Source organism: Phoxinus phoxinus, assembly GCF_949152265.1.
Source record: "Phoxinus phoxinus genome assembly, chromosome: 8".
Taxonomy (NCBI): domain Eukaryota; kingdom Metazoa; phylum Chordata; class Actinopteri; order Cypriniformes; family Leuciscidae; genus Phoxinus; species Phoxinus phoxinus.
Genome location: NC_136883.1, coordinates 27,069,960 through 27,082,236, shown reverse-complemented (window position 1 = coordinate 27,082,236; position 12,277 = coordinate 27,069,960). Strand labels below are relative to the sequence as shown.

The 12,277-nt window shown below is 37.2% G+C and overlaps 1 protein-coding gene across 1 annotated transcript in view; it reads right to left on the bottom strand.

Moving 5' to 3' along the window:
• The window catches only part of cdh13 (cadherin 13, H-cadherin (heart)), a 352,089-nt gene that overhangs the window by 231,819 nt on the left and 107,993 nt on the right, over positions 1–12,277 (bottom strand). The window contains exon 2 of the mRNA XM_079621335.1: positions 7,820–7,940. Coding sequence (XP_079477461.1) covers positions 7,820–7,940 — 121 coding nt within the window. The remainder of the gene's footprint in view (positions 1–7,819; positions 7,941–12,277) is intronic.

Genomic DNA, 12,277 nt, shown 5'->3' with positions numbered 1-12,277 from the left:
AATGTCTTTGCTGCTGACATTCGATGATCCAATTCCACCATACTAATAAGCAACTTTAGATAAACATCACATTTGTGTTTCTTTTTTTCTATTGCTTAAGTTAGAGTGTTGAACTTTCTTCTCCAGCGTCCTATCCTTCTGAGGTCCAGATTGACAGCACAGCTGAAAAGTTAGTTTGAGCTGCCCCCATACATCTATCTATAAATACAAATGAGAACACTCAGGCCAGTTTTCTTGTGTAGCAGCTGTACGTCCTGCAAGGTTCTTAAACCTAGACCATGCAACAAATAAGCTTCATGAAATCCAAGCCTTCTTCTCTGACTGAATGATCATGCTTTTGCAAACAACATAACATGGTAATGCCATCATTTATATTTTGGTTTACTAGGAAAGTTATTTGCCCATGTGCGAAGTTGTGCACGTGGGTGCGTTTTGTGTGTTGTGTTGTGCTGACAGGAGCATATTCAGGGTAATAGAAGTGCACAGTTGTTACAGGGTGACTCAGTAAAGCGGAACTGAGCTCTGTCTCCATGTGCATGGCTCGCTGGGTCCCTAGATGACAGAATGCCTCAGTGCCCTTCCCTATCGAATAAAATAGAATAGAATAGAATAAAAAGATTGAAACTCCAGGCTAGTTTGTCCATCTTGCTGAATTGGTGATAAAATATATATATTTCCATTGGAAAAAGTAGCACTTCTCGTTGCATTTTTGCCCTGGTGACTGTGCTTTCGTTTCTTTGTCTGTCAGCTTAATGGTGTTGAGTGGTCTTCTATGTCAGTGTAATCATGTTCTGTAGCTTAAGTAAATTGAAATTCAAAGGGAAAAATCTTTTGTAAGGACTGCCACCACTCTCACTGTTCTAATTACATGGATCAATGGCTATCCCCAAATACAAAAACTTGGAACACAGCGGTCAAACCAGCTCCAAATCGGTGACTGTGTGCAAACTCAACAGCCATGCCCAATCGCACACACCAACACAAACGTTCACAAAAAAACTGCATTGTATTGTATTGTATTGTTAAACTGCAGTATCCGCAGTACTGTTTTGGCAAACTACGTTGCCCATTCCTCCTCTTTTAGCTGTGCAACCTGTTGACACGACTGTCAATTGACAAAAAAGAAAGGCACTTTGGCAGAGATACTAGATTCCCACTTGGGCCCAAAGCAGTGCCAGCTAGACATTACTGCCGATCCCTGAGGAGTCGAAGAAAAGCTGCCTTGAAGACATTACTGTGCATCTCAGAGGAGACACAGTCCAGTGAATTGTGACAATCAAGAGGAACAGTTTGTTGATGTTTTTTAGTTTTTTTTAGTTTTTTTTTAATGAGGACTGACAATCATCATAAGAGATCCCATAGAGCCTGATTATCCAATCAAATCACTCACACTGCTTTCAGGTGACAGCCTTAAATAACCTTCAATGTACTTGAGAATTAGATGGATAAATGCTAATTATTAGGTCTTAAAATGCTCAAAATGCTCATTATTTATGAGTAAAAAGTTTAAAGTAAACACGCAGAGTTTAGGAATGACAACCACATGTCATGACCAAATCAACTTCTGAAAATGTCAAGTTGTCTCAAAACCACATATATTGTTCATAAAATCTGTGAACAAAAACTTGTTAATTCAGTAATGTGACTGTCGTTTGATTACTGCCTACTTGTCTGAAGTGCTAGAAAAAACACATTTCCTTCCACGATCTGAGTTTGTCAGAAATAATAAGAGACTTGAAAATAATGCCAAATATGCGAGTACATTCTTAGCCCAGAGAATATAACATAATTGTTGATATTTTTAAGCAATAGAGAGGACAGGGCAACACAGACAAGTACGCTGTTTGGATGGATGGATGGATGGATGGATGGATGGATGGATGGATGGATGGATGGATGGATGGATGGATGGATGGATGGATGGATGGATGGATGGATGGATGGATGGATGGATGGATGGATGGATGGATGGATGGATGGATGGATGGATGGATGGATGGACGGATGGACGGATGGACGGATGGACGGATGGACGGATGGACGGACGGACAACTGATTAAATTCAACCAATTTCAACCAGTGACCCATTCAGACTATTTTGCGGACTGATTGTGGATATCAAGGTGGGGAATACTTTATTATATTACATATTATATAATATTATTCTATTACACTACTATCTCACATGACTTTTTGCATTTTCCACAAAAGGGGATCAGTGTAATAAAAGCACCCCACACTTCATCCTGCTTGAGTGAAGCCACTGTCTGCTTTCTCTCACTGCAGCACTGACCTCTGCAGCATGTTCTGTCCCTTGTCTGATTTGTATTCACGTGCAGTACAGGACCTCTGGACATCTATGAAGTGCATTTGCATTTTTTCATGTTATGCTTAAGGGGTGGGTGGGTTACAACTCCACCAGGCAACACATTGTTTATAATTTATCTGGAAAACTGATTAATATGTTGTTGCTCTCAAAACACTCATGGTGATGCCTTTTTCATGCAAGGCAGTGTACGAGTATCCTGTGGGGACGTACATGCTTAATGTGTAATTAGACTGTAATTTCATTAATCACTCTGATTCTCGGGGTCTCGGGAGAGTTTTATTGTGTGAACGTGGAGACCTGTGAGGAAACGACTCCGTTATTAGCAGTTCTCACATTCTGCTTTTCTTTTTCTGCCGGTTTAATGTCATTGTTCCAGTCTGACGGGGACAATGTTGGCTGTTCTAAAGTGATTCGATGAAATCTATCTTAACTGCCTCTGAAAACTATGATCCGGACAGAATCTGTCTGAATGGCGGCATGGTCTGCCAGAATATTTATGTGAATCTTTATGCAGAAAGTTCTATGATGCAGCAACTTACAAACAGCAGATGCTGGAAGAGACGGGAATCACAAAGGCTTTGTAAACATCCACAATCAAACGGAATAATTTATGAGCACCAGATCATTTTGATGTTTTTGTTTGGACACTGCAGCTTTTATTTCCTCTTTTTTTTATAGAAATGAAAAAGTATTGTGCATGATAATGAGAATAATGAACAATCAACATTCACCAGAGGCCCTCGAGAACTGTTCTTTCTCCAGCTGGCGCGCACATGTGGCTCAGACGGCCACGGTGTGTGAAAGAGAGGAAGCAAGAGGCAAGAGAAAGCCAAAAATACACAAATTCCCCAATCAAACCTGAACCCTCTTGAAGACTGAAAAATTGACTGTTTAATGTTATTTTTTAGTATTATTTTTCTTTATTAATTTTCTTTATAATTTCATAATGTATTTTGTGAAGTCAGACTATGTTTGTACATGTGTGCTGAGCAGAGAGTTGGTAGAGATATATTTTGCTTAGAGGTATGCAATGTTCACTTAGCGGAGATGTTCCAATGATGATGATACTTCAAATGTGTACAGTTCGTATGTTCTTTGCAAGGAGAATGAATGTTTCAACTGATGCAAATGTACCATTTGTATAACACTAATGTATACACCACTAATGTATACACTGAAGGAATAGTTTCTTAATGTGGATAGTGGATTGACCATGTGCATTAGGTAGACATTCCATCTTTAAACATAAGCAATATGTTTTTCTACCTTACAAGGAAGTTGTAAGTCTCTCTGTGATGTATATAAGCTGAATCTTACTGTACCAACTCAGAGAAGCATTAAGGCATGATGAGGGGGTGAGAGGAAGGAGGAAACATAGAGATTATGGGGTAAGGAAGGAGAAACCCAGAAACCATTTACATCTAGCATGATGGGGAGAGAAGATAGATAATGGGGAATAGAGAAATCTAGAATGAAGACCTCCTCTCATATAGCCTTTTTCTTATTTGCCTGTGTTTCTCTCTGTCTGACACATGACACATGTTCAAATAATAAATCTCTTGGCAAGATATCAGGTGTAGCTTCCGTGATTTAACAATTATGGGGGAAGCATGATTTTTAGAATCTACAGTTGGCGTCACGAACGAACAGGATCGCATCTTCAGGCATTTGTCTCAGTCATTCCAGGTAAGACTTTTTCTTTTCTAAAAAGTTTAAGTCTGCCTGATGATTTGAGACATTGACTGAGACTGCTTAAAAGAACTGTGTTATTTAAAGTACCAGATGTATTGCCAAAGAATATATGTGTCAGACATAAATTAAAACAATTAAAATTAAGAAAAAATTAAGTTAAATGAAGTATTTCAATTTAATTTGACTTATTAAAGTTTCTCTGAAAAGTAAACCTCTAACAATATTTGATATGCTGGGATGGAGATGGATCTTTTTTAGAAAAAAGGCCATTTAGTCATTTGGGAGAATTAGCTATAAGACGGTTAAGCTAGAAAAGTTGCTTGATTACGACTGTTCATGTGGTTGGGCTGTGGCGGGACTGTTTAAAACGATGGCAGATCCCTAAAACATATCCAACACACTTGAAGATTCGATCTCAGAAGGAGACGAGGAAAGTGTGACAAGCGATACTTGATTGACAGAAGCGGTTAAGTGTGGCGATACTGTAAAATGATGGCAGATCTAAAACATTGTAACACGCTGAAGTAATACAAGTATTAAAGGCGCCCTTTGTAACTAGCTAGGATCGCGGGCATTCTTGATTTTGACCGTAAAGCTGTTCAAATATTTGAGGTTACTGATCTGAGTTAAACTTAAAGAAAAAGAAAAATCAAACAAATTAATCTGAGATAAAATTAAAAAAGAAAGAAGAAAAATTATCTGATTTGAGTTAAACTGAAAAGGAAGGAAAAAGATAACTGAGTGAGAAGGGAGTAGCAGCCCCTTCCTTTGGAATCTATACCCTCCTTTGCACACAGACACACAGAGATATAAATAGAAAGCCTGTTGCTTCTCTGGTATACACAGGGAGTGGTAAAATGACCGAAAGTAATTGTATAGCAAAACATTATCTTCGGGGTATTTGAAGAGAAGAACAGAAACAAGCTAAGCTTTTGAACAGAAATTTCTGGTGTTAATGTGGGTTTAAAAGTAAATAATTGTTTAACGTTATGTTTTTGTCTAAAAAGAACAAGAGATAAAAACAAGATCATAAGATTGAAGTTTAGGAATTAATTTGAGGAAAGATCTATGATAATAGTTGTATAGTTAATTGACAAGTAGAAGTTGATGAAAAATTATAGATAATGACTCCAAAAGAATGTGAGTTGGAAAATATATAAGAAAAATTAAAAAATATAATGAAGATGTTTATTTGGAAAAACATGTAATTTCTGACTAAGTCAGAGTAAAAAGTGAATAGAATGAAATTATAAAAGTTATGAAAATGCAGAATTACTCTCAGAGTCTTTCTCTCAGAGTCTTTCTCTCAGAGTCTTTCTCTCATTCAAAGTCAGTTAGATTCTGATATTTGAGCCTGTGGCATAAGTAACAAGCTATTCAAAGTACAGCACAGTGTCTCAGTTGGAAATTATAGACACAGAGATTTTAAAAGAAATGATACATTTAATTGGGAGTTAAATGTTTTAAGAATGATAATCTACCTTGAATGATAGAGGTGAGAGTTTTTATTTGTTTATCCCATGACCAGTAACTTCTTTGTCTCATCTTTGTCTTCACCATGTACAGGACGGATGGTACCGGTTATTGATGTAACAGAACATTACACTTAATGGACGGTTGTAATAACTAGATTCACTGAGTATAAACTCAGCATTGATATGTTGATGTTTGAAGATGTCTAATGGATTTTGGTGATTAAATACTGTCATTAATTTGTCTCCATATGTTTACACTACTAGGCATTCCAAATGGCTCTGATGGCTCTTGAATGAACTTTCCTGAGCTCCAGAACATACCTGTTAAAATTTCCTAATGGGAAAGAGCGGTTACAGTGAGCATGAGGTGATTTCTCAAAGACGGGCAAGATTCTCTAATGGCCAACGGAGGACTTCCTAGGCAGGGTGTCACCGCCACTGGGCACCTACCCTGAAGGGAGGTGTTTATGTGAGATGGGTATGGTTGAGCAGATGTTTGTTAGGCCAACAGCATCAGTGAGGGTTACAGCAGTCTGCCCAAAAATGTGAGCTCTCCAATGCCTGATCACCAGACACCGCATTCCTTGGATGTGACAAGTGTCATAACTTGATATAACTATGCCAGGGGGAACACCCTGAGGAAAGGAGATTATTTACAAAAGAGCTGATGGGAGAGAGTTTTCAAGAACTAGCTGAGACCATGAGGGTGATTGTCTTTAATTCTGTGGAGACTAAAACAAACATTATTAATTTATTTTATAAATATAATGTTAGTTGCCTTATGGACAATATTGTCTAAAGTTTTAGATCCTGAATCATATGTGAATTATTATGTCTACCATAGTTTTCACTTTTGCAGATCATTATACATGGCATTTGGACAATTACAAGACATGGTGTTGTTAAAGATGAAGATTGTTTTTGTTAACTCAAGAGAGGTCTGGATAACAGGGGATCAATTAATTCATTATTTAAATTAAAGATAACTTTAGACATGCTCCTTTGATAACAAATGGATAAAACCGAGAATGGGACATAAGGAGTGAAATAGGAGATTTTACATATGCTACATTACTTACAAAACACAACCTCACAAACAATGAACACTCGCTTACTGATTTACAACCCCAAGGGATAGGATCCTTTAACATCATTGTTTATTTTGGTTGTTGTTTTGGCCGGGAACTTGAGGAGTACTTAACGAGTCAAGGCACCGGCAGAAGATTTATTCGTTTTTTCTTTTCTTAGATGATTGGGGTACATTTTAAATGCTTACACATAGACGTTAAATGACACATAGTATACGGGAACATAACATGGGGTGGGGTTATTTGTTTGTTTTGTTTTTCCTTTGTGTTTTTCGTTTTGTGTTTTCCTTTTGTTTCCATTGTATCTTTATTTTGTTTATTTTGTTTTTCTATCGTATCTTTCTTTGGTCTGCTTTTCCTTTTCCTCACTATCGCTTCATTAGGTGGCCACTGGTGGAGTGAAGGTGTGGAACTGACTGTCGTAGTTCCAGTGGAGGGAATGAAGACTGAAAAATTGACTGTTTAATGTTATTTTTTAGTATTATTTTTCTTTATTAATTTTCTTTATAATTTCATAATGTATTTTGTGAAGTCAGACTATGTTTGTACATGTGTGCTGAGCAGAGAGTTGGTAGAGATATATTTTGCTTAGAGGTATGCAATGTTCACTTAGCGGAGATGTTCCAATGATGATGATACTTCAAATGTGTACAGTTCGTATGTTCTTTGCAAGGAGAATGAATGTTTCAACTGATGCAAATGTACCATTTGTATAACACTAATGTATACACCACTAATGTATACACTGAAGGAATAGTTTCTTAATGTGGATAGTGGATTGACCATGTGCATTAGGTAGACATTCCATCTTTAAACATAAGCAATATGTTTTTCTACCTTACAAGGAAGTTGTAAGTCTCTCTGTGATGTATATAAGCTGAATCTTACTGTACCAACTCAGAGAAGCATTAAGGCATGATGAGGGGGTGAGAGGAAGGAGGAAACATAGAGATTATGGGGTAAGGAAGGAGAAACCCAGAAACCATTTACATCTAGCATGATGGGGAGAGAAGATAGATAATGGGGAATAGAGAAATCTAGAATGAAGACCTCCTCTCATATAGCCTTTTTCTTATTTGCCTGTGTTTCTCTCTGTCTGACACATGACACATGTTCAAATAATAAATCTCTTGGCAAGATATCAGGTGTAGCTTCCGTGATTTAACAATTATGGGGGAAGCATGATTTTTAGAATCTACACCTCTCATTCGCCGCTGATGACATCATTGCCGTACCTTGCAGCAGAGGAACGTCTTTGAGGAACCCTCCACTGTACTCCACCTGGAACTCCTTCTCCTGAAATCCCGGTATACATTCAGCCTTCTCTTCTTTTTCCTGCGCTCCAGTGCACACAACCTGAAACGGAAAGAAAGATTTCCTTTTGATTACTGAATACAGGGGACAGTTTAAAAAAATGTGATGTTATGAATCATCCTGGATCCTGGAGTCTGCGCAGCTGTAACTACTCAAGTATGTTAATGTAAATATGTTTTACACCTAAGCCTAACCTAACAATACTCTAATGAGTTAGTCCACTTTAGACATTCTACAAACTATTAGAAACTTTGCAAGTACATGTCAACTATTGAAATTGAAGTGTAACAAAATATTTGAATACAAATATTAATGTAAATATATGAACATGCTATCAAGCGAGATGCGATGCAAAAAATAACTCGATGTGAACAGAGATGTATGACACACGTGCACAGAAAGTCACTGTAGATAGCGCACCAGTAGAGCATTGAGTTCTCGTTCGTGCTTGAACAGTCATAAGTGTCATAATTCTAGCTTGTACGTGTTTGAGGGAATGTAACTTTAGTACAGTGAGTAAGAAATTGTTTGCATGTGCTTGAGTTTCCGCTCTCCCGCATTTCTATCTGTATGAATAGAAAATAATTCTCCTTTGACCCCTGTTCAAATTGCCACAGTCTCCCCTTTCACAAAAACAATCTGTCACTAGCCACAATACTAATCAAATGTGACTAATTACATACTGTACATACTAATTAAGAAATAACTTTTTCTCACAGTGCCTACATTCAGTGCACTCTTTTACTTTTCTGACTAATTTATTCTCAGACTTAAAATACACAGTCAATGTTTTCTGTATAAAGGAATCGGACAACCTGATTTTGCCTTATTTCATATTTTGAAGAAGAAGAAAAAAAAGCACTTGTTTTTCCAGTACTTAGTTAAAAACAGCTTCAACTGCACTGCTAAAACAAGTGTACCAACCAAACCTGGAGTATTGTAATTCAAATAGATTCAAGTCTATTTTCTGTCAACCCAGCAATGACTAAATGCTGCTTTTACGGCGAGTGAAAGCACAACAATTCTGCTTCTCTGGTCAATTAAACTAATTTTAGGTTGCCTTCCACCCAGGAAAGCAAAGCTTGTCTTTATTAAGAACTAAAGGTAATCATCCAGCTTTTAAAACTCTGATGTTGTGAGGCTTTTAGGTCAATGGCAGATGGAGAGGTTTTTAAGATCACTATTTCCCCTTTTGTAAGAGCCAGTGAGCCATGCTGTTCCAACCTTTATGTCCATCTTCCTCTTTTACTTCCAGCAACATTATTACTCTTTCACACCTATTTTTGCTCTCCATCAATCACCATTTCAGTTGAAGGGAAGCGGGGACTCTTTCTGACAATGACACACCCTGTGTGCCATCCTTGAATATACAGCCCTGTCCCTCCTCTCGGTTCTATATACGCAACAACTCTAGACAGAATTTCAGAGATTCCCTCAACAGTTTCTTCTTTGGGAATACATTCAACACAGATTCAATACATCAGAAACACAGAGCATAAATCATCAGCCCCACATTCATGAATAATGAAGGCTTTGGCTTAGTTTTCTCACTTTGTGATTTAGTAAAACCCCATGCTTTCTTAACAACCTTTACTTATGAATGATATGCACAATCACATATCAGCTTTGTAGCCAAAAAAGCTAAAAAAAGCAAAAAAAAAAAAAAAAACATTAAAGCACACTGGGCCGACTGTTCCTATGGGCAAAATACCTATATCGCTACAAACTGATTAATTGACAATAAATATTTAGTAATATTATCGATTTATCTGCGCTGACTCTATAGAGAGTCTAAGTCCCGCCCATCTGCTTCCGGCTCATGGAACCTTATATCGGAAAAAATATGCATGGTAGTCAATGGCGAGAGACAACTTATCTTTTTATTCCGTCTGAACTGTGCCCTGAATTACACATATGATGTTTGTCAATTTAAAAGATAATTATGAAAGTCAAGAAAGTTGCAGTTTGTCATAAAACAGAAGAGTAACATTTAGTTTTATGTGAAAATCGCTCACTGAACTACATCTCTCGTCTCGCACTATACATCACCGTTGCTCGTATGTGTGCAGTCTGGTACAAAACACTCAGGCATGGCAGCGTAACGTTACGGTTATAATGTAAGACTATAGAAAAAATGACAGACGTTAGCTTTAAAAAAGTTAGCTTCATTCATTGAGTGAAAAGGTATGACGTCACATGTGCGCCTTTTGGGTTTGTAGTCTTTGTAATTACGTATTTTCACAGTCTTATACATCAACAGTTTTACATCAAACTGTGACTTTCTTGACTTTAAAATGTATCTTTTAAATTGACAAACATCATATGTGTAATTCAGGGCACAATTCAAACGAAATCAAAATATTTGTTGTCTCTCGCCATTGACTACCATACAATATTTTTCCGAAATAAGGTAAATTTGAACCGAAATGAGCTGCAAAATGGCGATAACTTCGTAATCTTAACACTGTTATTGAACTGAATTGAATCAACATTGAATTGACTTGAGCTGATGACACTATTATCTATAGTAGAGTTGCTTAGCTGAATTGAACTCATTTCATAATGATCTTTGCGACATTGACACATGTATTGAACTGATATGAAACAACATTGAACTAAATTGAACTGCACGATGACACTTTCTTTTATAGAGCTAAATATGACAATGTTCCCCAACTTGAAGAATTGTTTTTTTGTTTTTGTTTTTGTTTTTCGCAGGACAATGCTACATGTCACACAGCCAGGCCAAAAAAAGGTGTGGATGGAGGACACATGTCATGTCCAGACAACCTCCAGACCTGAACCCCTCTGAAATGTGATCAGGAGGAAGATAGAAGGTCACAAGCCATCAAACAAAGACAAGCTGCTTGAATTGTTGCATTAGGAGTGTCATAAAGTCACCCAACAGCAACATGAAAGGCTGTAGAGAGCATGCCAAGATGCACGAAAGCTGTGGAAATCAGGGTTATTCCACCAAATGTTGATTTCTGAACTCTTAAGTTAAAACACTGGTTTTGTGTTGTTTAAAAATGAATATAAACTCTCTGAAATCATGGCATATTTTTTGTTATTTTGACCAGTTCTCATTTTCTGAAAATAAACGCTCTAAATTACAATATTTTTATTCGAAATTTAGAAGAAATATGGTCAGTAGTTAAAATAATTAGACAAAAATGTCCATTTTACTCAAACAAATACATATAAATAGTAAATCTAGAGAAACTGCTAATGTTGTAATGGTCTAAAAAAAAATCCAGAGCTGTATACACATATAAATGCATGATGTTTATACAAGTGGAACCAATTTTCATTTCCCAGTCACTTTAATCTTCCTTTCCTGTTGTTGTTCCCCAACTTGTACCCATCAATACAAGCCATCATTACTCAAATAAACTAAACCATATAAACCAACTTGCATATATACTTCCAATTTATAAAGTACGTATACAAGGCATTCAATAAAATGTCTTAATAGATACCTATTTTTTCCAACTAAGGTTTCTTTAGTTGTTACTGAAGCTATTATCCAAGTCAATTATATAAGATCAGATGAAAATGTCAAAGTGTTGCTTTGATTTGCTTTGCGGAGAGTTGATTTGGAGAGCGCAGGGCGGGAAGGACCTTGTAAGGATCCAGCTGGGACACGGGATGCACAATAACAGGGCAGCTCTCAAACATCTGGTGCACCTTACTGTGTGTTCAGATGAGCATTCTGAATGTGAGGTTGTATGCTTCTTCACTGTCGCAATCCCTTGAAAGAAGAATTCATGCCAGGGAGCTTCAGCATTAGGGAGCTTCAAGCACGTTATTACTACAGCAAGCCAGAGTTTCAAGGAAAAACTGCAGCTGAAAAAAAGCCATTTGCGTTCGCACACTCAGCAATACGGCACAAAGTTCTCTTTGACGTGTCCCTTAGGATATGACACAGACTGAAAAAATAATGGAGGATCTCAGCACGTTGTATTTTGAGGGGGAAATAAATGCTTATTTTAGCTTATTTCCTAGATTTAATGAGCCAAATCTGACAAAAGTGCTGTGTTTACTGAAAAAAAATACTATTATTCTTGTTCTACAGGTTAATTTGCTGCTAAAATAGCACTGCCCTGAGTGACGCTCGGGTACCACTATGCCGTCTCTTGTAAAACTCACAAAGCACACTCTGCCTTATCTCTGATTTAATGGCAAATACATCAGGGGGTTAAGGTTGCCGCTTCCAAACAAAGTCTCCACTCTTTATGGTTGTTTCTATTCTACCCACCGCTTCGGAAGTCCTTTAGGAGTTTGCTTAATGGAGTTCCTCGAAAGAGAACAGTAATCTAGTTTAGTTACTCGGGAATTCAATGACTTTTTTTTTAAACTGCATATGAAGCAAATATTCT